Genomic DNA, 26,076 nt, shown 5'->3' with positions numbered 1-26,076 from the left:
GTTCAGCACCCAAAGTCGAAGGATAGCTCTGGCCTTTCAATGGAAGAAAGTGCTAGATTTGACAGTGTTGTATAATAATATAACCAATTCTCAGGTTCCATATTTGCTTTGGAACGGTCGCATTTGTCTTCATTTATTGTGAGAGACAGAACTGGCGTCAAACATGCGTAAAAATCAACGCTGTCCAAGCAGGGAACCACCGAGAAAGGAATTATCGCCGCTCAACTGAGGCCAATCTCGATTATTTTTGTTAAATAAGGAAACATATCATAGCTAGCTAGCTAACATTAGCTTAGTAGGTGGCTAGGTAAACGATATATCTTCACATAAAAGCAGAGTCACATAATCAAGATTGGATCTACATTCGCACATCAGCAGGAAAACGTAAGTAGCATGCTAGTATGTGCGCTAACGTCATTAGCTCGAGTTTGACAACCTAGAGTTGTTGGCTCCAACGACAGCTAGCTGTTAGGTTATTAGCATGGAAGCTAACGTTAGCTCATATTGTCATACCAACAAAGTAGGCCTTTGCTCATAGGCAACAGTGTAAAGTGTAGGGGAGTTCAGCATATGATAACTGGATTAGTGTTTAAAACAGAAACGCATTTCCAAATAACCACAAATTTGGCCCATGCTTAAAAGACTGTTGTGCAGTGATGTTAGCGCACAAGTAGACCACTTCCTAATTAAAACCTGACCAAGCATCTGAAGTCCAGCGTAACTCGGCTTGTTTTAGTAAGGTAGTTTCGAATAAAGCCAATTTGAAAGTAATACTTGGGTACACAGTCTAACGTTGGGACGTTGGTTTCCAGTTCTTTGTCCGGTCCCAGGTGAGCTAAACTTGCATGGTAACGTTATAGCTACTCTAGCTATAACTAGCTAATGACGGACTTTGTCATTTGGGTGCCACTGTTAGCCATGTGACGTTAGCTTGGCAACCTAGTGATATCGGTAACGATTTAACATATTGCAGACTTCCAGATGTCCCGATGATATCATCAAGTAATGTTAGCTATCCTGCTGTGATTACTGACAATAATTAATCCTCAAGTTAAACCCGTGCAATGCTATTTGGTACTGTGTGGTCTGATGTGTTTGGTGGTTCTTGAAGGTAATTGTTACTTTATGGATTCCTTCGATTTTGTGCGTTCATTAAAGGTCCTTTGGGTCAGTTAGAAATTAACCTTAGATGGATGTTACTGAATTATATTGACAAGCTGGGAAGTTGTTTATGAACAGCCATTCTTCACTGTCAGCAGCACTGCTCCTAACGAGACTGAACCAGTTCTCTTAAGCTCATTATCTAAATTATTTAATATTGATATAATTATGTACAGCAGTATGTAGCTTTTCTGAATGTGTTTCTTGATCAAGCTCGGTTGATAGCTGAAAATGGCTTTTAAAACACTATTGCATTTCATAGTCATTGAGTATGCCTTATGCTAAACTCTTACCATAAGCCATATTCATTGATTTGCTTATTAATTAATGTGGCACTTGCGCTTAATGCATCAGGTGCCTCTTGGTTATACATTTTTGCCTTTGTAATATTTTTCATAAAGGTATTTGATAAATGCTATTTGTTAGAAAGTTGATTTGGTGGAAAGCTAGAGCATAGGCAAAGAAGGATCACTTGGTGCAGATCGGGATCACTTTCTTTAGTACTGAAATATATGGCACAGGCCTTGGCAGAGTATGTTCTCTCAGAGCTCTCACTTTCATAAATTGCCATTATTCTTGACTGCATTAGAGCACTATAGATATATTGACACAGGGAAGTGGGGTAAGATGTACAAGGGTTTGCACTGGTCATCGACAGGAGATTGGTTAATAACTCCTAATCTTGGAGTAGATAAAGAGCAGTAGAGTCCTGCATTAGCATGCTTATTACAGAATAAATGCACATTGAATTTGGGTTTGTGTACTTTATTGTTGTGGATGTGCACTCTTGTTTTGAGAACAATCAGTAGCTAGATTCTGATTGCTACCACTGATCAAACCTAATAATCAACTCTGCTACTTTTTTTTCTGTCCTGATAAATGTTTGTTCAAATTTCAAGATATTATCAGATTAAACCATTTAATATATCCTGACTATACCGCAGCGGCATGTTGTCACAGCTAAGGCAAATGGTGATTGTCATCATCAATTTTGTATTGTGCAGTGTTGAAATGTAGCCGCCCCACTCACCCTCTCCAGTATATCAGATTGCAATGAGGTGCACAGGTGACCAGTAAATGACATCACTTGGTGTAGTGCTTGTGCCCTGCTAGTCAGGTACAGGAGGAGTTCAATAGCTGATAAGCTTATCTGAGTCAGCAGTCATTGTATAAAGACTGATGAAACACAGTGCCAGGAGACTGAGACAATCAGCTAACTTATTTTAGTGTTTAACAGATCTTATCAGAATTAGCTGTGCTCTGACCGAACTGCAGGGAACACCAAGATACTCTGAAAACCACAAAGGGCGATAGAAGCCAAAGTTCGTCTTCCAATATTGTGAAGAATTTGAACTCTTAACTATTACGAGCCCATTGGCTTTAGTGTTGGCATTTCTTTGATTTGTCTATATAGATTGTTAGTACAAGAAGTATCTAATCAAACTGAAGGCATATTTCTGAGATACTGCGCCACCTATACTCTGATTGATAAGCTGTTAAGAGGTATGTCTTGTCTGTTTATGTTGGGGTACTAGTATGGTTTGTGTTCTTTATAGACCTTTGGGGGAAAAAACAAATGTCAGTTTGTGCTTACAGACAAACTATACAGTATACTATAAGAGTGAAACACATGTGAAATGTCACCTAAATGTACAGACTTCAGACTTGTACCTCATCTCAGTCAATACTTCAGAAATTTAGATAATATGGTCACAACAACTGGTGCCATAGGTGGAATTCAGCTCAGCAAGAGGCTGTACACCTTTCATTGTTAAGATTTAAAATTTTATTCTCTCAGCACTGCGTATGCTTTTAATGGTGCTCTTCTGTGAGTTTCTTTTCTCTACTTGTTCTAGGACTTGTGTTGCTTTGCTTTTCACGTTAAAATACTCTAAAAGTGTTCCATTGGAAAAGTGTTCCGTTGTAGTTGTAACTAATCTTCTGCCGAGGCTTGTGTGATTTAGACAGTGGTTTTATTTTTTTTGTGAATAGCCACTGCAGCTTTTAGTGACGGTATGACCTAATCTATTCCTCTTTATTATTGCTGCAACAAATATTTTTTTATTCCTCTGTTTTCCATTTCCATGGAGAAGAAGGTGGATGTGGTGAAGCTCATAAAGAAGTTTCATAAAGAGTTTTTTCAGTTCCTCTGGTATTTCTTATCCATGTGGGGCTGTGATTACAGACATCCAGATAGTCATCTCTATTGTTCACAGTCGCTAAACTACGTTTAGATGACGTTGGGAAAAAAAAAAAAAGATTATTGTGTTAGTCTGACCAAAAGCAGACTTTTGAAATGCATGTAAACATGTTAGTCTGACTGAAATAATACAAAATCGAGCTTCTTAAAGCTGGTTAACACACACAGATAATGCAGTTAGGGTTCAAATCACTCCTGGATGTATATGCTCTGCCAGACAAATGCTCTAAAGTTCAATCTTTTTGCATCTTTTTTATAAAAACAGCAAAGTATAACTGTTTATAAATACAGCCAAAATCCCAAGAGAGATGCTCTGAATCACATTTTATTTTTTATTATTTATCAGGCAGCTAAATGTGTCAGAAATTGTGCATAAAAATCAGCCCATCGAAACGGTGCCAACTCGTGGTTGCCTAAAGAATTTCCTGACTGTCGCTCTGCTCTAATGAAATTCTGCTTTTATATTCGCAGCGTCATTTGAGAAAATCGCCACTCTAGTAACTTATAGACAAGGTACATGCAGGGAATTTGGCTATACTTACATGCACGATGGTCTCCCACAGAGAAATTTAGAAGTAGCAGAATGTCTTGAATGCTTTCTCATGCAGTTGAGCATACTTCAGTCAGTGACTCGATTCCGCTGCCATGCATGTAAACTGTTACAAGGCCGTTGGTTCAGCTAAATAGCCAAATCAGTCTGTAACTGTTGTTTGACTTAACTGTGTTCGTAATCATGCAGACTGTAGCCATATTCATGAATTAAGGCAAACTGGGAACCTCAAGCATACTCACATTTGCTTCAGTCTTTGCATGTTTTCTAGCTTTTGTGTCACTGATAAGAGATGTATTCACATGAATAATAATATACTGTAATGGATAGATGAGCTTGATAATTGATGATATCTGGTTATTTTTCAAACTTTGAAATGGTAAGAAGTCGGCAAACTAGTCACATGTTCAGTCATAAGTCATAAACTACATTTCTTGAGACTTTGAACTCTTGATCTGATAGAGACTGGCATTTAAACAAAATTCTGCATATTCTCCAGCTTGTGGTGCTTTTTCTCTCTGAAATTAGTTTTGTTACATGTTTTTGGAGTTTTCCAGGTAATTACTGAACCAATATCTGCCTCCTGCAAAAAGAGCCGATCAGTACTCTGCTTTTGGTACTCTAATCGTCACATAAACACATTTGAAAAAGTCTAAAATGAGTGTCTCTGCCCAGAGGCAATGACCTGAATATGCGAGAAAATCCACAAACGTTGGTGTGACCAATTTAATTTGGGAACTGTTTATTTTACTACTGAAGTAAGTCCTTTCAACCACATCACAGCGCTGCTGGAAGTGTGTATACTCTGGCTCTCAGGCTTGTGCTTATGTTTTATCTTAGGCATTTCCAGCTCACTCTTTTCAGAATCTTTAAACTACTTTCATCTGACTGGTTTACTGAGCTTCACAGGGACGGTTCACAGTTTACACCCACGAGGGCCCACATGCAGTTAAATTTAGGCTTTAAGAGGTCAATAAATTGGGGTCACTAGAAATGTTGTAGCTAGATCATGTAGAATTTAGACTGAATACTGGAGTAGACATATTTATGTATGTAGTGGAATAAAATAATGACAGCCTCAATTTCCATTATATCTAAAGCATCATAGTTCACCCTTTTTAAAGAGATGATCAAGATTAATTTGCACGCTAACAAGTTGAGATAATTGTTTTTAGTTCATGATGCAAATTTGGGGCAGTGTAAAAATCATTTTGGCGAAACCTTTGGCTTTCCTTTCAGTTGGATTCTGGTGAAATTTACGAGATCTTAAGAGAATCCATCTTGGCAAGTTCCAAGGTATCCACACAAGTAATCACAAGTCAAAGGTTTGGACCAGTTATTGTCCACTACTGGAGGATACAAGCACGTTTTGGGAGGAACAACAATTTGCAGTAATGGCTCTTAATCTCTTAATGTGCGGCTCATCTGATTTGTGGTGCCTGCAGTACGGGCAGACTTTGCTCCTGCATGTTGGATTTGTCCACCTTTTTGTTCTGTGTGTTTTTCAAGAAATCTAAAAATGGAGGCAAAGTCAAAGTAGGATTGTAATGAAGGTTAACAGTTTTCTTCCCAGGAACCTTTGTTAAGAAAGTCTGGCAAGATTAGAAAAAAAAACCCCTAACAAAACAGGCAGTGTTAAACATGCAAGATTACATTTAGGGGTGTGAACTGATATAATGGGAAGGTGTGGCTTTAGAATGCTCTGGCTCTGAGAGCGACGTTTGGGTTCTCTGCAGCATTATGTAATCCCTGACGTTCAACTTCCGTCTTGTAAGCGAGTGGTTTTTGGCAGACGAGAGTCTTGCATCGGAGGCGTTGGTTTCGACCTGTGGTTGCAGCATGGGACACAGCATGAGGGGGTTAAGTGGTTGCGAGTTCCTAGTTTCAGTCTGCTGTCTCAGTGGTGATATTTTTCTGTTCTTCCATGTGTGTGAGCAGTTTTTCCCATCAGTGTGTTGTACCATTTGCAGCCAGCAAAAAATCTTCGTGTCTGCCTGTGCTCCAGCAGTCTGCACGTCTCCTTTCAGGGTCTGGCTGCTGCAACTGCTTTAATGGATGGATGATGCAACTCCCCCTTCCTCTCACTGCCAAGCAGCTGAGTGCGTGTGTGTGTGTGTGTGTCGTTCCGAGTGTGTGAGAGAAAGACGTTGAGAGGGGGATGTCGCTGAATGAAGCTCAGCCTGGATGTTTGCACTGCTGGGTGGGTGGTTGCTAGGCAATGGCAGTGTGTTTGTTTTATTTTTAGAGAGAATCGCTGCTGGTTAAGTAACAGATTCGTCTTTAACACGTACATGTGAACACTTTTTCACATTATAACGGAGGCGACATCCAAATGGTAACGATGAGCCTGAAAAACTGTTGTGGTTCAATCTAGAGCTGGGCGATATGACGATATATATCGTGAGGACGATAGAAACATGTCTATCGTGACCTTTCTCCTCTATTTTTTCTATCGTGATAAACTTTGTTTTTCATCATTGTGCTCTCCTCGCAGTGCATATGCTTGTGCACAGCTAGACAGCCAGCTAACAATTAAAAGTCCTTCAATAAACCACAAGGCTTGACTTTTCCTGTATTTTAATGAAGTCCTCTTGTCTTCTTTCTCATTTGTTTTTTGTAAACTGAAAATAATTACAGACAGAAACACAACTGTTAAACACTATACAAGCAAAGCGTTGTATAACTAAGTTTCGATTAGCAACCGAGATCAATGAAAATGAAACAGTTAGCATCTACTGAAAACTAGCAGAATACATTTCGCCACCATAACAAATTAAGTCTCCATAGCAGTACTTACAAGATAAATATTCTCCAAGGCAAAAGCGTCGGAAACACGTCAACAATATGTTTTAGCTGTCTGCTTTGCTCCTCTTTGCTCAACTGCACGTCGCAGCACCACAGACATAGCTATATATTAAAGAACAGAGCGCTCACACCTATGCGGTTTCCAAAAAGGGAGCACTCACTCTGACGAGGTTTGACATAACCAAGGACCATAAACAGATCGAATTGACAACATATTGGATAGGCTATTGATGAACGGATATAGAGAGGCTCACAGACTTTTGGAAGTTTGAAGGAAGGGTACCGGTAAGTCAGTCATGTTTACTTAATAATAGCACCGCCGAGTGCATGATGTTCAATGATTCTACACTGCTTTGGTACTGATAACAAATCAAGTTGTTCACTGTCGCGGGTATTTTAGCACACATGTGCTGGTTGTGAGTCGTGGCCGATGGACTGAAGCTAGCCTAGCCTTCTAGTAGCCGTGCAGAGTAGAACTACCAGGGAGGTTCTAGTGCTATGGCTATTTGCAGACCGGCTTTTAGAGTACCAAGAACTACTGTTTCCTCTGTTAGTTGTACTGACAGCGCAACCTTTCCTGACTGTCATCGCGAAAAACAGTAGGGTAAAGCCTGATCTGTTGGATAAATCTCTACACGCGTCTTTTTTTTTTTTTTTTTTTTTTTAAGTGCTTGTGGTGACCAAAGCGCTGAACACTGAGCAGACGCACGTCAGTGTGTGAGAGAGAGAGAGATCTGCAGTTTTTGTTAAAGCAATGCAACGAGACACAGCAGACGCAGCAAAATGGACTCCATCCTCAAAGTTGTGAATGTCGAGCAGTGAATGTCGAGTAAAAGAGCATGTATTCACAAAGCTGTTTGTTCACTCTTATGGCCCAGAGTTGCGCTGTGTTGTTCCCGGTTCGGGGTTGCGACTCCCACATTGGAAAACGAGATGACTGGTTAAAATAGGCGATGGCGGATTTTTTTCGACCCTGTCCGTTAAAATAACGGACTATGAAAAAGTCTAATGCAACCTATGTTGTGGCATATCGTGATATGTATCGCTATCGGGATATAAAGCAATCCATATCGTGATATACTTTTTTTCCCATATCGCCCAGCCCTAGTTCAATCATGCAGCAATAAAGCAGCAGAAATGTGAATGGCCTGGCTCGCTGCTTCACCCTGGTCATGAAATCTAAACCGGCCGGGAGTATTTATAGAGCATCTCTTTCTCTGGTACATAGAGTATGACACTGCACACATGCGCAGAGCAGACACAAACACACACTGTAGTCACTCCTTGCATGTAACGGCCTTTTTTGGGCACATGCCTGTCATGCCACTTGTGAGCTCATGTGAGAAGTAATGTCAAGTGGATGATATGTATCTTGTTATGGTGCTTTCAATTTGAATTGCTTTGCATCGATTTCCAGGTCTCATGAGTGCTACATTACCCACGGGATCTGGAAATCAATGCGATCAATGCACCATCTTATGGTGTTTGTGGTCAAAATTGATCAGTAAGCCGAGAAAATACAGACGGGTCAAAAATTTCAACCACATGGCAAAATTGTATTGGACCACTTTGGAATATAGGAAGTGGGAATTCTGCTGAAATCCTCATTAAAATGATTACATATGCACATTTATTATTTTGATAATTGAAGTCAATTTGGATGTTTTTAAAACATGATTCCATCAAACTTTTAAGTAAGTTAATTAATTTGTTATAAACTCTACTCTCATAACCATTAAGAATTGCCACTATTTGATCATATAAACTGGTTGCATACTTTGCGTTTTATTTCTTTATTTTTTTAAATTGAGGTATCCTTCATTAGTTTGGATGATTTTTTATTTTTTTTTAATGGCAATGCCAAGTTAAACCGGTTGACAACATTTACCTATTTACAGTGTGTCTCTGTTGTTTTAAAGAAAAAAACAGTCTCAATAAATGAAAAGATGAATTAATCACTAAGGCAGAGTATTGCTATTGATATCCTGAACCGACTTACGTTTATGCATTTGGCAGACTTTTTTTATCCAAAGCGACTCACATATGAGGATATAACGTCAAAGCTAACAATAAGCTACATAGAAGGAAAACCACTAGTCAGGTTCTGTGAATGTGTGTGCACTCCTGCCAAAGCCTGGCGGATCATCAAGGTGAGGGTGGCGGCACTCCCGAATCAGGCGCTGTTGGTCGCATTCGTGCTGCTGTTGGTTTGGGTACTGGACTCCGCACTGGCCACCTGTGATGTGAACTGGAGAGCCAGAAGAAGGAAAAACTGCAAGGAACCCGATGGACAGCTTGTTCATCTTGACGGTCGTGTGTCTGCAGGACGCCGGTCAACTCTTGTAGAGAACGAAGAGGCGAATGTGTCTCACTTGAATAATTTTCAAGTTAAAAAAACAGCTTCTCAGCTGAAGACATATTCACATTGGCTTTATTTTTTACCCCGCCGGTTTAGGATGTGAAAATGATGGACGAAAATGACTTGTCGGGTTCTAGAGATTTAGCTTCTGTTCGCATTATTTGTGAAACCTGGCCAATGATTACAATACATACTGCAAAAAAAGTCCACTTTAGAGGTTTTGCATGTAATTTGCATTTTATTTATAAATTTTTCTATTTTTGGACCAGTCGGTTTACATAGCCAGGGTGCCTGCAGTTCAGGATTGTCAAGCAAAAAGTTAAGTCGGGTTCAGATTGCTTATGGACTACAACAGTGTTGTAGAGAAAGACTCTGAATTGACAAAATATGTACAAGTGCACATTCCTTGTTGGTTATTTTGTAAAGTAAATTCTGTATTTTTTTACACTACCTCAATAATTGTTGTAACCAAACACCAGGGCAATGAAATCCCTCCTGATAATATTACAGACTTTTTTGCAGTCACTGTTTTGGCCCCTGATAACCCTTCAGGGTCCTGAGTGTGTTAATCAAACTGGATTTGTCTTATATTGTCTGGCCTTTGCCTGAACCAGCACACCTTACTGATAGCAAACCACAGATGCCATCTGCCTCCCTGACAGCAGAGTATTGTAAATTTAACCTTTGATCGTGGTTAAGTTTTTTCAGAAAAACCAAGAACTAACCAAAGTCTGATTTCATTCACTCTGAGCTCTTGGCAGGGGAGGATTTTAGTCACTGCTGTGGCCACAAGGTCAGAGTTTGATTTACTTTTTGTTGTTACTTTTGTTGATGCTGCCAGTAAGTTAACTAATGGTATTTGTTACCTTGTTTCCAAGCTCAGATGGACTCTGTTTATTTGAGGAAGCTTTGCAGCTACAGTTTAATCCTCAACTCTGTTGTTCCTCGTCAGCCAAAGAGTGATTAAAGTCGCGCTGCACATGCAGTAGGAAGCTGTCTACTAACCTGTTGGCATCAAAACTTTGATGAACAGAGCTCTACAGATCCAGGCATATAGATAGATCTGGCAACATGAATCAGTTTTGTTTCACTTTCTTATTTGTGAACAGAACTTAAAATATCACATTCTGCATTATGATAGGCCACAAAAGCTTGTTGTTTATGTTAATGTAGTGATTTGTTTATGTAAATCCTGAACAGATATTATTTTCATGTAGTATCATATTGCCTTCCTGCAGTCCTCTCCTAGTGCCCATGCCAATACAATCACAAACCCTGTAACTGACCACATTTGTAACATCTATTTTAGGGCTGTGCTGCTGAAGTCATCATGTGAGTTTGTGGAAAAATGACAAATACTGGTTTGTTTATGATTAGAAATATTGACATTTCAATTTCTCTCCGTTGTCTCTGGACTCAAACTTCAGGGCTGCTGTGAAGCTATGATATAGGCCACATGTTTAATGTGACAGCCAGAAAGAGTCAGCTACCACATATGCAGGTAATACACCTGCAGAAGGGCCACTCAGATGGTCCCTTTTAAACCAGTTGAATTTATTTTGCTATATTAAATGATATGTATGAGATCTGAACGTTAAATAGGTTACATTCGGAGGGCATTTCTATTTCTATGTACCTTGTAAGCATGAAGTCTTTACTTTAGTCTGGGACACTGCTCCGCCCTATGATGTTTCAAATGATGCCAATAACATACCGCCAATTTAAATTAATTGTGGAATAATTTGGGTTTAATGGACGTTCTGAAGCTCAGAAATGCATCTCAATGGAGTAATCAAATGCATGACAAAGCAACTGCCAGCAATGGTTAAATTAAATTAGAACCACTATGTTGACTTCCCTTTTCTCTCCTGCTCTCTAAAATTGCCCACAAGTGTGTGTGCATTTGCACAACACACACCCACCAGAGAAAGTATTTAATCTGTCTGGAACATGTTTCCCATCTCCAATCCTTTCTGGCTTTAATCTGCCGCCTTCTTTCTCGGAGGAATCTGACAGTTATCTTCCCCGTTCATTTTTGATGGATTAACACATTGTTAGGGTTTGTTGCAGACTTGCATAACTTTGTTTGCTAGTTTGCAAAAAAAAAATTCAGTTCAGGCTCTGCTCTTTACTGTGTGTGTCATAAATATGTTGTAATTTAGTCCTGATAAACAAGCCGAAAAACGCATGTAAAGGTGACATTTTCGGCCGATCCCGTTTAGCTGTACGTTTCACATCACGTTTATGGTGAACGTCAATTGTGATGGCAATGAGATATGTTATAAGTAAACTCTTTCTCTTTAAGTATGCAGGTATTATACAGTAAATTCTGCTGTCTAGTCTTCTGAGAATGGCAAATATCTCACACCAACTGTGGTTTTCTCCATCACTATCAAGAGTATATTTGACTGACGCCCTGAGGAACATTACAGAGTGTTTAATGTCTGAAAGACTCTCTTTAAAAGGGACAATACAAACTAGGTCAACAATACTTGACCGTAAATTAGACTATTTACAGCAGGGATGTCCAAAGTCGGTCCTTGAGGGCCGCTGTCCTGCAGGTTTTAGATTTTCTCTGCTTCAACACACCTGATTCAGATGAAATGGATCTCTTCAAAAGATTATGTTCTGCACAAGCCTGCTAATGATGCATTGATCTGAATCAGGTGTGTTGAAGCAAGGAAACATCTAAAACCTGCAGGACAGCGGCCCTCGAGGATCGGATGTGGACACCCCTGATTTAGAGTCTCACAGAGCCTAAATGAAGAACACTTTCATGATAATAATGAGACAGTGCTGACTGTTGACCCACCCAAGATCACTGCAGGAGAATTTCCTTCACCAAAGTTCCTGATGGACTTTATAGAAGTATCCACAGATAGATTGCGTGTGCTTTCCGCTGTCTGTGTGGATACAGAACATTGTCAACAGCAACTCTTCATGTAACAGAACCACACTTTTAAATATTTAGTTATGTCTATCATTATAAATGGGATCTCTGTGTTTATTTATGTGCCAAGACGGCACCGATCAACCTCATAGGTAGACGTGACAGAAGTGGAGCCAAAAAATTAGGGCTCAGTGGACTCTGTGAGTTGTGCCGTAACTGTGTCAACGCACTTTGTAAAGTGTAATGCTAGTGTGTTTAGATTCATTAAAAAATGTAAACGACATCCTCCAGATGCCTATATTTCAACCTAATTTTGAACTATGTCACTTATTTATTTATTTTAAAGGATTTATGGGCACGAGTGGCCATAGTAGAAAGTAGGTGTACAGAAAAAGGGGCAGAGAGAGTGGGGTGGACATGCATTAAAATGCCTCAGGCCGAGACTCCAACCTGGGCTAGCTGCATCAAGGAACTACAGCCTCTGTACACGGGGCGCCAACTTAACCAGTTGAGCTCTACAGCGCCCCGAATTATGTCGGTTTTATCATATTCAAAAACCCTGTACATTACCAAGTTTATTTGTACTCAAACTATGCAGTTGACCGTCATCTTGATGGTGTCCTGCAATGTAATTGTTACTGTATTTTCAAATATGCCTTAAATCTCCAAACAGTAATTAGTATTCCATGCTTCAGATTGTTGTTACTTTGTCGTCAACATTCATGGCATAAGTAGATATTAGCAGATTTCGCCACTTAACAACTTTATCGGCCTAGCTCTGTTTCTAACTCTTTCTACTGTAGATTTATGGTACAGCGATACGTAATGATCAAATTGTCTGACTCTGTATGAGGCTGATTTTTGTCTTTGCTGGTGATGATGTAAAGTTGAGTCTTTATCTTTGTCCTCTTCCCTTGTGCAGTCTCCAGCTATAGGCAGCAATGGGTGCATTCCTAGACAAGCCGAAGACTGAGAAACATAGTGCCCATGGTGAGGGCAATGGTCTACGCTATGGCCTGAGCTCCATGCAGGGCTGGCGAGTGGAAATGGAGGATGCCCACACAGCTGTGGTGGGCCTTCCCCATGGACTCGCCGACTGGTCCTTCTTTGCTGTCTACGATGGCCATGCCGGCTCTCGGGTGGCCAACTACTGTTCTGGGCACCTTCTGGAACACATCTTGTCAGGAGGGGCTGAGTTTGGTTCAGGACCAGGCTCTGTGGAGGGCGTGAAGGACGGCATCCGCTCGGGCTTCCTGAACATTGATGAGTACATGCGCAACTTCTCTGACCTGCGACAGGGCCTGGACCGCAGCGGATCAACAGCTGTGTGCGTGTTGCTCAGCCCAACTCACCTCTACTTCATTAACTGCGGCGACTCACGGGCCGTGCTGAGTCGAGACGGGAAGGTGGGCTTCTCCACCCAGGACCACAAGCCCTGTAATCCACGCGAAAAGGAGCGCATCCAGAATGCAGGAGGCTCAGTCATGATCCAAAGGGTAAACGGCTCCCTGGCTGTGTCCCGGGCCCTGGGGGACTACGATTATAAATGTGTGGATGGCAAGGGCCCCACAGAGCAGCTGGTGAGCCCTGAGCCCGAGGTGTGTGTGTTAGAAAGAGCCGCTGAAGGAGACGAGTTTGTGGTGCTGGCATGTGATGGAATCTGGGACGTGATGTCCAACGAGGAGCTGTGTGAGTTTGTCGGCTCACGACTGCTGGTTTGTGACGACCTGGAGAAGGTCTGTAACGCAGTGGTGGACACCTGTCTTCATAAGGTAAGCCGCTTTCAACATTTGATGTACATGTCGTTAACCGTATGTAGACGGGTGTTTTACTTTCAGTTTAAATTTTTTATTTTCAGCCATTACATTTCATATGTAACATTTGGTGTTTTGCAGGTTAGAGTTTTAGGCTATGAAATCTGATGTTGTAATGGGCAGTGTACTGTAAATAATGTTTAAATTAGTTTTTAATTCCATCTCAATGAATGCATAATGTAATAATCACTTTTGAAATCTGATTGAGTCATTGTGTTTTTGAGTATTATTGGCAATTTTGATATAATAATTGAGGATTTAGTGTTCTCATTTGTGGTCAAATGCATTTCACATTCAGATAAATTTATTTCAGCGATCAAAATTAGGAATATTGGTGAATTTTTTTTCAAGAACAAAGGGTGTCTCTGTCAGTGTGTGTTTATAGTATACATATGTATACACATTTATATGTGTACGTTGGAGTACTGTGGAAAAGTCTTGAGCTATCCCTCATTTCTTTCTATATTGCATACTGCATCAAAGGAGCCAGACTTTAAGTAAAATGGATTTGTATCACGTGCCCCTTGACTGACCCAAGAATTATTCAAGCATAACAATATGCATCTAATTAAAGTGATAAACTTGATGAAATCATACTTTTGCACCGACAAAGTGATTCCAAAGAGCTATTAGCTAAAAACGTGACATATCCCAGGATAGTGTGTTTTGAGGAACCTGGGCAAAAGAAGTGTCAGGCCTAAAAAAAAAAAAAAAACAACAAACAAACACTATAACTATATACCGCAGATGAACAGTATTTGAAAGTGACGTCCCAAAGCCGTAGGAAGACATCCAACAAAGACCTAACACTGGAACCTCAGTTGTTTAGGTGATCAGCCTCATCAGAAAGGTCTCCATGGAAGGGTGGCTGTCAAGCAGCTTCAGGAAGGGAAACATGGAGAAAAGGCTGAGCTATGCCAAATGACACAAGAAGTGGACTGAAAATCAGTGGCAACTGGTCTTACGGAGGGATGAATCCTCTCCAGGGCCCGGATCTCAACATTATTGAAGCAGTGTGGGATCATGCTGACAGAGAAGGGAACTAAAGGCAGCCCACATCCAAAGAAGAGCTTTGAAATGTCCTTCAAGAAGCCTTGAGAATTATTCCTGAAGACTACTTAAAGAAATGACAAGAACGATTGTCTAAGAGGGTTCAGGCTGTGTTGAAGAATAAAGGTGCTCAGACCATGAATATTGACTTTCAAGAATGTTTGAATTGTACATACTGTTTTTGCCTTATTTACTGTATTTCCATTTATCGTTGCCCACATTGTAATAAATCGCAGCTCCTATTCCCAGGTTCCCTGGCAGTATATAAGAAATCAGGGGTGGCTCAAGGCTTGTTTTGAACTCTTGTTTTCCACAGGCTTTTACACCAATCCATTTAAGATAAAGCAAGAATCGCCACTGAGTCATTCACCGGTTCACATCTTCGATTTTTACCATCCATGTATCTCATATTTGGTGTCTTGGGTACTCCAAGAACCAGCGGGTGCACAGCAGACAAGTTATTTATACCTTACTGAATGGGTTATCTCAAATAACAGCCACACGCGGTCATAAATCCTCTCCATTGCCACTGACTTTTGTGATGTATGTGACACTGTACACTTACCAAAAGTGACTGTGACCACATTGACTTTTACAAGCTAATGACAAGGTGACTGTTTGTTTGGTTGAAGGCCAGGGGCCTATCTTATTCGAAAGTGTTTTATAAAAGACAGTTAATATGTTGTCAAGTGTTGTACATTGGCCTCTAGCCAGAGAATGAGCAGCTAACGCATACTGTACATACTTTAGCCAGACTAAAAGTATGTATTCATCATTGGGCTTAACTGTGTTTTTGTTGTCTTATTCTCGTACACACATTCATAGATGCAGTGCATTTTTCTCCATTGTACAGACATTCACACGCTGATGAGCACATGAGTGGCAATGTGGGGTTATGTGCGTTGCCCAAGCACACTTTGATATGTGGATTAAACCAACAGCCACTTCACCTTCTGAGTCAATTTGCCCATCAATCCAGAAATGTATTTTCAGAGGAATAATTGAATTCACTTTAGTTTGCGTAGGGCTAATTCACAATGAAAACTCGTCTCAGGGCATTTTAAATAGAAAGAAAGCTCCATGTTTCCTTTCAAGCACTCAACTGTGAAAGTGATAGTTGGTAGTCCTGAAATAACAAAAACCCAGTACTTAAAGACAAATTCAAGCAATTTTCCAGAAAGGGTTAACAAATGATTTGTTACAGATTGCCGTTTATCTAATCTTTATCTCTATGTGAGAAAAACCTGTGAAAGATGGTAAACAAAGAGAACAATGCAGTGCTGTCTGCTTGTATGTCGTCCTCAAGTCTCTACTTGTCCTCTTTTTATTTATTTTTTTTTTATACACAAAACACAAGAAACGGCAGCTTTTACAGTGATTATCAGCGCAGCTCCGAGTGTGTATTCTGAGGGTCTATCAAACCATGTCGAGTGCTTTTCATTTCACCAAAGACATTTGAAGGGTCATTTTTAAAAAACAATGTTCTTCTTCCCTATCGTTGCTCACCTTTTGCTGCATGTTGCGGCACATTACTGCCCTCGTTAGGAGATTCTGATTCTGATAATCTTCAGTAAAAGGTGCAGCTCTAAAATGTGTTTGAATGAACAAAACAACATTTTTCCATTGAATACAATCCATTTAATTTTTATACAACGTATAAAAAAAAAAAGCATGTATGTACAGTTTCTGGATTAAACATGGATCAAACAATGTATTGTAACTGACTACTATTACCTTGACTATTAATACTGTCACTAAGAATAACAATTGGATAATAATTGCTGAAATATTGATTATTGTTATGTCCAACTAGAGGAGGAAGGGGAGTGTTGCTCTCCTGCACACAACCTAAGTTACTTCAGCACTTTTGGTCTTTGACCAAACCTTAAAAAAAAAAGAACAGAAAACCGCTGAATGGTTATGAAACTGTGACTTTTTAAAACTGTGTTATAACTTAAGGCCATAAACCGACGCCTTCTGGTGAACAGTGAAGCTGTGGTAGGGCCGCTTGACCATAACAAAGTACTTAACACCATTACTCATTGACAATGGAAACATCTTGTATTCACTGAACTTGTGTATTTGAACACATGGCTATTAATTATCCAACTCCTTTAAATCAACGTGTTTCCCAAGAGCTCGGTTATTTTCACCAACTCCATTTTCATTGTCAACTTGTTGTGAACAGCTTAAAACATGCCACAGCCTGGCATGGACTGAGTTTAGGCTTTTAGGGAGGGGCAAAAGCGCGCCACTGTGAAGAAAAAGGGGTACGCTGGATTTACAAGACAAGACAAAACAAGAGCGACATTATGAAACAGTATGCAGCACAGAAATTGTTTTACTGCAATTATCCTCTTTTCATAACGCGACAAAACCCTAAATCATAACTTAAAGATGGGATTAACTCTACAGCAATAGGCTATTTTGCAATAGCCATGTGCAAAAGTTAGAGACCCACTCATTGAAAGACTGCCTTAGTGAGTCATTATTTCTTCACACGTTAGTTTTTTAAATGTCAGCACGGTCCTTACAATGTTTAGGAAACATTAAAGTTATCCAAAGTAGAGCATAGCATGCTTGAACCTCATTATTTACATCCTGTTCACTTTATGCTTTAACAGCAATAAGTTAATGTTTAGTCGGTGTTAATTTTTTTTTCCTTTTGTTTAGAAAGTAGTGGAAAAACCTTCTGACCTGTGGTTGGTTGCCTTGCATCGGTTTCAACAGGGATATATCCCATCATGTGTTTGTGTCACAGATGTTTAAAAGTTATCTTTGAAGGCAATTGCACAGTATGTATTTTATTTTATATAGATTTCATATAACTCTGGTCTGTCTTCTCTTGTTTTTCTGCAGGGGAGCAGGGACAATATGAGCGTGGTGTTGGTGTCTTTACCCGGTGCTCCTAAGATATCAGATGAGGCGGTGAAGAAGGAAGAGGAGTTGGATAAATACCTAGAAACTCGTGTTGAGGGTCAGCATTTTGAACACGCACACACACACAAACGTCATTATATATTACAAATATTTCAAATCAGCCAGCTACAGGATGCTGCCTATTGATGATTTCTCACCCTCTGTAAAGAAAAGAGGAGGTTAAATCTCTAAAGTCGGTGTGTAAAATTCCATAAGCCTTGCATCAACATAACCTTTTCTCTTTGCTCTCTGTTTTTGCTTGTAGAGCTTCTGGGAAACTGTGGGGAGGCAGGAGTCCCTGACCTGGTGTCTGTCCTAAGGAGCATTGCCTCAGAGAACATCCCTAACCTTCCACCTGGTGGAGGCCTGGCTAGCAAGTAAATATACAATAAATTGCATTTTTTTTTTTACACACATAGAACATACCAGGAATGTTTGTCAGGCTTGACTAATCACGTATTTTGTTGTTACCTAGAAACTTACGATCCGGTTGTTGCATCCTAATGAATACACAGGCTATAATTTAATGAGATGAAGTGCAAGTCTGATACTTAACAAATTAATTTGTTTCATTTAGCTTGTTCTATTTGGTCTGGTTTCATGCCGGATATGAAAAGGAAAGCAGACAATCTTCACATTTGAGATACTGCAAACTGAATATTTTGTCAGTTTAACTAATGGGGAAATTAATTAATAATTAATTTGTCGTTTTTTCAATAAATAGATTGCATAAAGAGCCATTTGTATGGTATTTGTAAATCCACTGTCAAACTCGCAGCCGTCAGTTGATTTATTTAAAAGGCAACTATTTTAAACTGCTAAATCACAATTCTGTTTTTGTTTTCCTTTTTCTTTGTCTATTTTAGATTCTGTCAGATTGGATATATTTGAATCCATGTTCTTAATAAATGCTATTTCAAGATGTCACCTTTGGCTATGAATCAGCATAGTTTACGTCATTCTTTCATCGTTACAATTTAAAAAAAAAGGATCAATTTTCAGCTGATGATTTCAAATTAAAGTGATAATGCTGATAACACTGGCCCTCTAAGCCACAGCTTGTATATGTCAGGTAACACTCATCAGAACAAGGGTGTACCTGAATAAAAAGATAATGCATTGATTCTCATCGAAGCTCCATTACAATCTCAATCAATGTACATTTGCCAGTAATGACTGCATAATGTTGGGAGTTGTTCATATCCAAGCAGCCAACTGGTTTCTGGTTTCATGTCTGCAGACGGAGCGTGATTGAAGCAGTGTACAACAGGCTGAATCCTCACAGAGAAGAGGAAGGGGTGAGTTGAACTCTCTGAACCTCTCATCTCTTTTACCTTTTTTGCCTCCCTTCAACATGACTCCACACACACACACACTAGCCCAAGACAGGACACGCTTTTTGTGTGTGAATATGTGTGAATATGTGTGTGTATGTGTGGGAAAATTAATGTTGTTCAAGTGTGAAAGAGGGTGGAGGAACAAAACAGAATATTCTTGGCAAGCTCAGTGAAACTCTGCAGCTGCAATCCATGTTGAAAAGCACCGATAGCCTTTGTCAATTTTGTGTTTATCATTGAAACAGGATTTTACAGAAAGACGTCTTTAAACCTTCTGAACTTCTCAGCAATGAGTACATGTCCTTTAAACCTCACATTTCAGAGGGCTCATTGGTCGATGAACCTGGATTGTAGAGCATCTGAATTTGACAATAGAAAACCTGCTAGAGGTAAACCAGTTGAATAAACTTGATGAAAAATAATTTCAAATGTGCATTGCATGGTGCTGATAAATTGAGTAATGGCTTACAGAGTCAGCACGTCAGGAGCCACTGTGAATATCTGTCACCCCTGTTTTCCCACTGTGAACCCCTCCGTCTGCACTGGTGGACTCGAATGTTCTTCAGGTCTCTAAATGAGGGAGAAAACTGATTGAGCGTAGTGGATGAGCTCAAACAGACAGAAAATCAGCTGTTATTTTCTTTACACCAAGCTTAAGTCATTTTGAAGTGAAGTGTAACACAGCTTTTTGAGTAGTGTAAACACTTTGGAACATGTAACTGAGCTAGAATATTCCTGAATATTAGAGTGAACTATGCTTGAAATGTCCTTATGCAAACCATGTGGTTTCTCTGATTGAATATAAAGTAAAACTACTGCTCACTGCGCCGAAGAGTTGCAGAATGTTGGTTGCTAGTTGGTAATACTAAGAATAATGATAAGTAGAGAAAGAAGAAGAACAAATGTGTTTATTCAGTCTTTTTCATACAGGAAAACCGTTATAGTAACAAAGAGTAAAAACGCAGTCCTTTAAAACATATGATATTGTAGTCCTTCGAGACACAGCAGGGGGTGGGGAGCTTTGTAAACTAATTTTCACAAGGCTTTAATGCATTTACAAAAGACTTGTCCCGGTGCTGAATGTCCTCGCTGATTTGTCGTGGAAGAGTTTTTGTTTGTTTTTTGTTTTTGTTTTTTTGTCATCACATAGATTATATTCTTTTTGATATATGACTTGAAAAAAAGAAAGGCTGTACATAGGTCACAAAAATTATGCCCATTTAGTAACTAAGCTGAATTATACGTCATTCGGCTTCTTATGGGTCTTGTGCTGCAGACTTTCCTATTTGTGTGGAAAAGGTTCAGTTACAAATGCTCTCCTTGAATTATATTTTCAGTAATATTGCTGTGATGTGTGCTCAGTAAAACAGAATAGCCTATTCAAAAACAGAATTGGCTGCACTCAAAAAAAACCTCAAATCTTTAAACTATGACATGTTCTATTGATTCAGATACAGAGCACAGAGGTTATTGAGATCAATTGAAAATAACATGACGGCATCATGTTTCTAAAAGTTGGGTTTTTTTCAGATAATCTCCACTGCATCATCCCTGGATTCAGAAAATGAATTTGCAGCCGTAAGAAGTGATGTGATATCATGCATTTTTAGAATGGTTATGAAGGCTGCAGGCGTTTCTAGAAATATATTTATTCTGAAGAAGAGATCGATGACAGGCCTGAAGGAGTGAAGATGTGCGTTTATGTAAAAATGCACACGAGCGTATTTGTTGTATTGATGTCAGTTGAGTTCTGACTAGCAGGGACTTTACTTTGACCCGTGGGGGTACTGACCAACTCCTCCCCCCTCTGTTCCTCTACACAGTGAGTATCACTAAGTGTAATTGGTCACAGGGTCAAAGGTAGCGTTTGCATGGGCCTGTGTGTGGTGCAAGAATGTCTCTTGACGTTGTCACGCAGCTGTGTGGTAAATATTAGCGTGACAGTGGTCTGAATATTGTGCCGCTGCTTTTTGGATGTATGCTGGTGTGTGTTTGAACATGGAGCCTGTCTGCAGAGTCTGACCCTGGCGTGTCACCTCAGGCCTGTGCGGGGGGAGAGGAGGAGGAGGAGGAGAGTGAGGAGGGAGGTGGCAGCGCGGCGGCTCATCTTTTGGAGGCTCTGCGGCAATTCCGCCTGCACCACCGGGGGCAGTACCGCACGGTGCTGGAGGAGTCCCTGGCTGCCTACCACCTGCGGGGGGAGAGTGCTGTCACGGGAGCAGGGGGGAGCATGAGGACGCCCGACGACGATGACGACGACGGCCAGGAGCAGACAGCCTCCCCTCCCTCTCCCCCCTCGCCCCCGCCCTCACCTGCCACTGCAGAGTTAGAGGCCAGCCAAGATGCGCCTGCCCCTGAGTCTGATCTCTCCTCTGGCTGAGCACGCACCCACCCACCAACTCATCCATCCCAACTTGAGCTTTGTCAGATTTGCCTATGACCTCTCCTCCTCTTTCCCTCATCACAGAGCTTGAATGGGCACACTGGCCATCATTTACTCTTTCATGTTTATTCAACTATATATGTTGATAATTCAACAAAAATGGCCTTCCTGCGTATTCAAATTCTGTCTTGAACTCATACTGTATTGCACCCTCTATGTAATGAGGACTCTTTCTTTTCTTTTTTTGTTTCTCCACCTTGGCTTGAATTCCTAAACTTGCTGGTCGCTTTTAGAAATTGACCACACAAATGTTTACAATAGAAAGCAATCAATAATCGTTAATTATTACATGCAGAAATGGTTGGTGAAGCCAACGTGAACCTTGCATTCTATGGTCAACATTTTCCAGTATTTGCTTATGGCTGATCCCCTCCCCTCCTCCTCCCAGCCCCCAGCCTCGCCCCACACCTGCTTACAGTGGAGGAACTGACAAAGAACAGGAGTGGAGGCACTCTGAACTGCAGCTTTACGATGTGCTGCACTGTTTCCAGGCGTACTCTATCTATGGACTCAGAACACAGTCTTTTATGTATATGTATGTCTGGTATGTGTGTATGTACATGTGTGCATGGGTTTGAATGACTGAGCAATGGAACAATCTTCCCCGGTGATTCTGTTCTGGTAGTTTGATATATTCTGGAGCAAATAGATTCGTAAAGTGATGTAAAGCTGATCAAAACAGTCTGTGTTAAAAAAAAATGGTCAGCGGTTCTACATCACATTTCAGAACAGAGCCTTACAAGCACTCGGCTCATACGCCCCTTTTCAGCCAAAGCAGTTGTAGTGCTGGGTCCAGGCTGGTGCTAGAACCAGTTCTAAGCTGGTTTTATATATATTTAAAAAAAACAAAAAAAAAACAACAGCAACTAAGAGCTGGTTTGATTTTCGACAGCCAAAGAGCTTCCGCAGATCCAGGACATTACATCACTTTCAACTTCTCTTCCAGTATATCTTTGAACCTCCCTCTAGTGTCTTAGAACAATACAGAACAGGGATTTTTTTTTTTTTTTTTTAACCGTGCTGTTCCTAATGTGATCTATAATTGACAGCTGGTGATATTAAAAGACCTGACAGTGTTTATGATATAGCTCCAAACATTACTTATAAAACTAGTTGAAAGTGGTGATAATCAATGCTGCTCTACGCGGCCCATTTGGCAGTCTTCACATATGTAACATTATACATGAGGAAAATGAAAGGAACACAGCTTTTGTCCTTCCACTGCTGCTTCCATTTCATATATATGAGTCACATATATGTTATAGCTTGATGCTTTTTTTTGTGTCATTTTTCTTTCTTGAATTAAGCGGAGTAGAACTACCAAAAGCGTAGGATGTTTAAGCATGGCAGTCCTTTTTAGGTGGTCTGGTTGGTCTCTATAACCCCAAACCTAGCCCCCGATGTAAGCCTTTATCTTTTTTTCTCTCCAGCCCAGCAAAGAATTGGTGCTGCTGTAGCACCAGATTTTCAGGGCCGGAGCCAGAGCTTTGGTGGTCGAAACAAAAAGAACTGGTTCTAAATTAGGCACTGGCTCTGAACCAGCACTGGAACTCCTTTTGTGGAAAAACACTCATTCGATGGTTGAATGTGTTCCTGGTTGTTATTATTCAGGTGGATGTAGATGTGTCAGTTAAGTCTCCAACCACACGACCTGTAAAGCTTTAAGCCGCACTGCACACCATAAAACAAAAGTATTGGCTGGATATAAAGATCAAGTGAAAGTCGGAACAAAAAAAAAAGTAAGAAATTTAAAGCAAAATTTGGAGCAAGTACAGGAGCAGATTGAAGTCAAGCTGAGTAAATGCCATCGTGATATCTTGGTCATTTCAAAGAAAAAGGGGAGAGACTGTAGATCCGATTAAAAATGCAGCTTTAGGTAACAACATATTTCATTTAATGAAATTATGACTGCCCAATACTAACTTCTTTTTTTTTTTTTTTTTTTTTTTTTTTTTCAAACATCTCCAGTTGACATGTTACAAACTACTAAATATAAAGTAATAGTTCTTTGTAACCTTTAGTCTGCAGTGTTTATTTTGTTTCCTTACTTAAATGGTTTATTATGTCGACATGTATATGATTTGTGTTATTCAAGTGAAAGATGGCTGTGGAAGTGCCTCCATTAGTATCATCAGTTCTCTCATGAACTGTTAATCCAAAGGTGGAGATCCCTGCTGGATTGTACAACAAGTGCGTCTTCCACATATCCGTCGATTAATTTCAAGGATATGTCACTCTTGATTCAAAATGTTGATATCACGCTGCTGAAATCGCACCTCTCGTCACATTGTCAAACTCTTCTGTCCACATTGAGGCAGTGATGTTCATTCCAGCCTTAAACACCATGCTTAGCTTGTGTAAAATCAGCCACACATACAGAGGGTCTGCCATCAGTTCGCAGTGCTGGACTTAGCTTCCACAGCTCCCTCTGACAGCTGCTGCTGTGAACTGTGGCTTTCTGAGTTTCACGACTTGATAAAAGACTGCATACAGCACATTGAAGTCCTCGAGGGTTGTGACCAGACATGTTGAAAACACAATCTTAATTCTTTTTGTTAAAGTTTGAAACAGGTTGCTTGACACGCAGCATTGACTCCTCTTTAAAAACAGTTAGAGGGAGTGAGCGTGTGCCAGCCACTCTGATAATGCACTGTACGTATCTTTTCAAAAATCTAAAGCACCTAACAGTCGGAGGCAAGGTAACGCTAAACACTGTATGTGTATGTGTGTGTGTTTGTGTATGTCTGAGTTGTATCTATATGTGCTTATGTTGGACAAATTGGTCCCGCGAGGGACAAATAAACAAATAAATCATATTTGAGGTGTAATGCAATGATTTGTGTCAATTGTTATTGACTCAATTGATAATTGAGTCTTTTTTTCACTGTAAACTGTATTGCTGTGTTTATTGATTTTTAGTCCTGTGTCAAATCAGTCACCATGAAAATGTATAGATTAGGGTTGTGATAGGTGGTTAAAAAAAGCTGCCAAAATCAGCCAAAATTTATCGTACTTATTTAAAAAAAGATCATTGAATGGCAATGTAGTGGCATTTGAAACATGGACACAAAGTGGACACTTTTTTTTAAATGGTCTTTGCTGCGTTCAGTGTGTTGTCTGTAGCCTGTAAAGTTTTTGGAAAACAGTTGAAGCTCAGAATACACCCTCACCTCCCTTGCTCTCTGTCAAGTTTTAGTTCAGTTGAGACTCCCTTGTTTCATTTTCATCAGTTGTCTCCCTTAAACCACGGCAGCTCTTGTGTGTGAAACCTCAAAATAAACGCCCGCTGCTGCAATGTGCGAGCTGGCAGAGTGGAATAAGAGGGGCGCTGCATAGACATTAGGGACTCCATTCTCTTCATTCCTCCCCTGTGTTTCAGTCTGACAGTTGGCCTCGTGATTCTCCGCAAGGTGAGTCATCAGAGGTTCTGGTTGTGTGAGCGCACAGACTGGGCAGGGGAATATCACTTTCTTCCAACATTATCCATTCCGTATGAGTAGATTTAAGAAGCTTCAAACTTTGCCATTTGTTAACGAGCAGCAACTGACTGTGGTGAAAGGCGCAGCAGCAACAAACCTAACGCACATCTGTCTCCATGTCTGTCCCCTTTATCTCCGCAGAGTGCTGGTGAGCTGGATGACCCCTGGTAGCCATGGCAACAACCCCCCCGGTCTCCTCCTGGTGATCCGTGCATCCACCCGGAGGAGGAGTGTCTCTCCATTGCGCCATGTCTTTCTCCACTAAAAGAGGACATGTGGTGTGTGCTGGAGTGCGTGAGTGTGCGTATGTTGGTTGTGCATGTGTGTGTGTTGGCAGCAGTGGGACAAAGACTACAACTAAACACACGCATACTGCTTTAAACCCGGAGGAAAAGCCGAATCACTTTTCAGAAATGTCAAGATTTTATGAACTGAAGCATTGTGAATGGTAGAGATGATTTTTACCATTGAGGTGTTTTTTTTTTTTTTTCTTTGTTTCTTTTTTTTTTTTTCTTCTTTCTTTTCTTGAATGTTGACATTGAACACATGACTTCACAATGACATGAGGACCTATTGTGAGCGTGGGTTTGCATGTGTGAGAGGGTCTGTGTGTGAGAGTGTTTAAATGAGGGCCAAGAGGACACGTATGGTGGATAAAGACTTTGTATGTAATACTTCTTTTTTTGTGTGTGTGTGTGTGTTTTTGGGTCTGATAATTGCCTAACAACCTTGCTTTTTCCCTCTTTAAAAACACACACACACACACACATACACACACACCACTCTCTTACACACACAAAACCATGAACACCCACCGCCCGCCCCCACTTCCACCTGTGCACGTATGTGATGTGCCACCTTCGCAGGGCACTGCATGAGGACTTTGGTTCCACATGTACAGCTATGTGGTTTTCTAATCATTCTGGATGGACAGCCATTGGTTGAGACTGACAGAACCCGAAGGACCTCTGGACTCTGATTGGCTCCTGCTGTGTGAGAAGTGAAATGATTTTGATTTTATTTTCGTTGATACTATTAGGATGATGACAACGATAATCATGATGGGAGG

At 40.4% G+C, this 26,076-nt stretch overlaps 1 protein-coding gene across 3 annotated transcripts; it reads left to right on the top strand.

The window, feature by feature from the left end:
* ppm1bb (protein phosphatase, Mg2+/Mn2+ dependent, 1Bb) lies at nt 1-26,076 on the top strand. Of its 3 annotated transcripts, none has more exons than XM_075456873.1 (6): nt 1-384; nt 12,888-13,737; nt 17,689-17,806; nt 18,014-18,125; nt 18,989-19,046; nt 25,149-26,076. In XM_075456873.1, the coding sequence occupies exons 2-6, from the start codon at nt 12,907-12,909 to the stop codon at nt 25,176-25,178; spliced, it is 1,149 nt and encodes a 382-aa protein (XP_075312988.1). In that variant the 5' UTR covers nt 1-384; nt 12,888-12,906; the 3' UTR covers nt 25,179-26,076. The 3 variants fall into 3 exon arrangements, with proteins under 3 accessions (XP_075312988.1, XP_075312987.1, XP_075312989.1); XM_075456872.1 differs by lacking the exon at nt 25,149-26,076 and adding an exon at nt 21,917-23,481; XM_075456874.1 differs by lacking the exon at nt 25,149-26,076 and adding an exon at nt 21,127-21,910.

Source organism: Odontesthes bonariensis, chromosome 23 (assembly GCF_027942865.1).
Source record: "Odontesthes bonariensis isolate fOdoBon6 chromosome 23, fOdoBon6.hap1, whole genome shotgun sequence".
NCBI classification, from domain to species: domain Eukaryota; kingdom Metazoa; phylum Chordata; class Actinopteri; order Atheriniformes; family Atherinopsidae; genus Odontesthes; species Odontesthes bonariensis.
The sequence above is the reverse complement of the archived record's forward strand: the minus strand, read 5'-3'. Positions and strand labels throughout refer to the sequence as shown.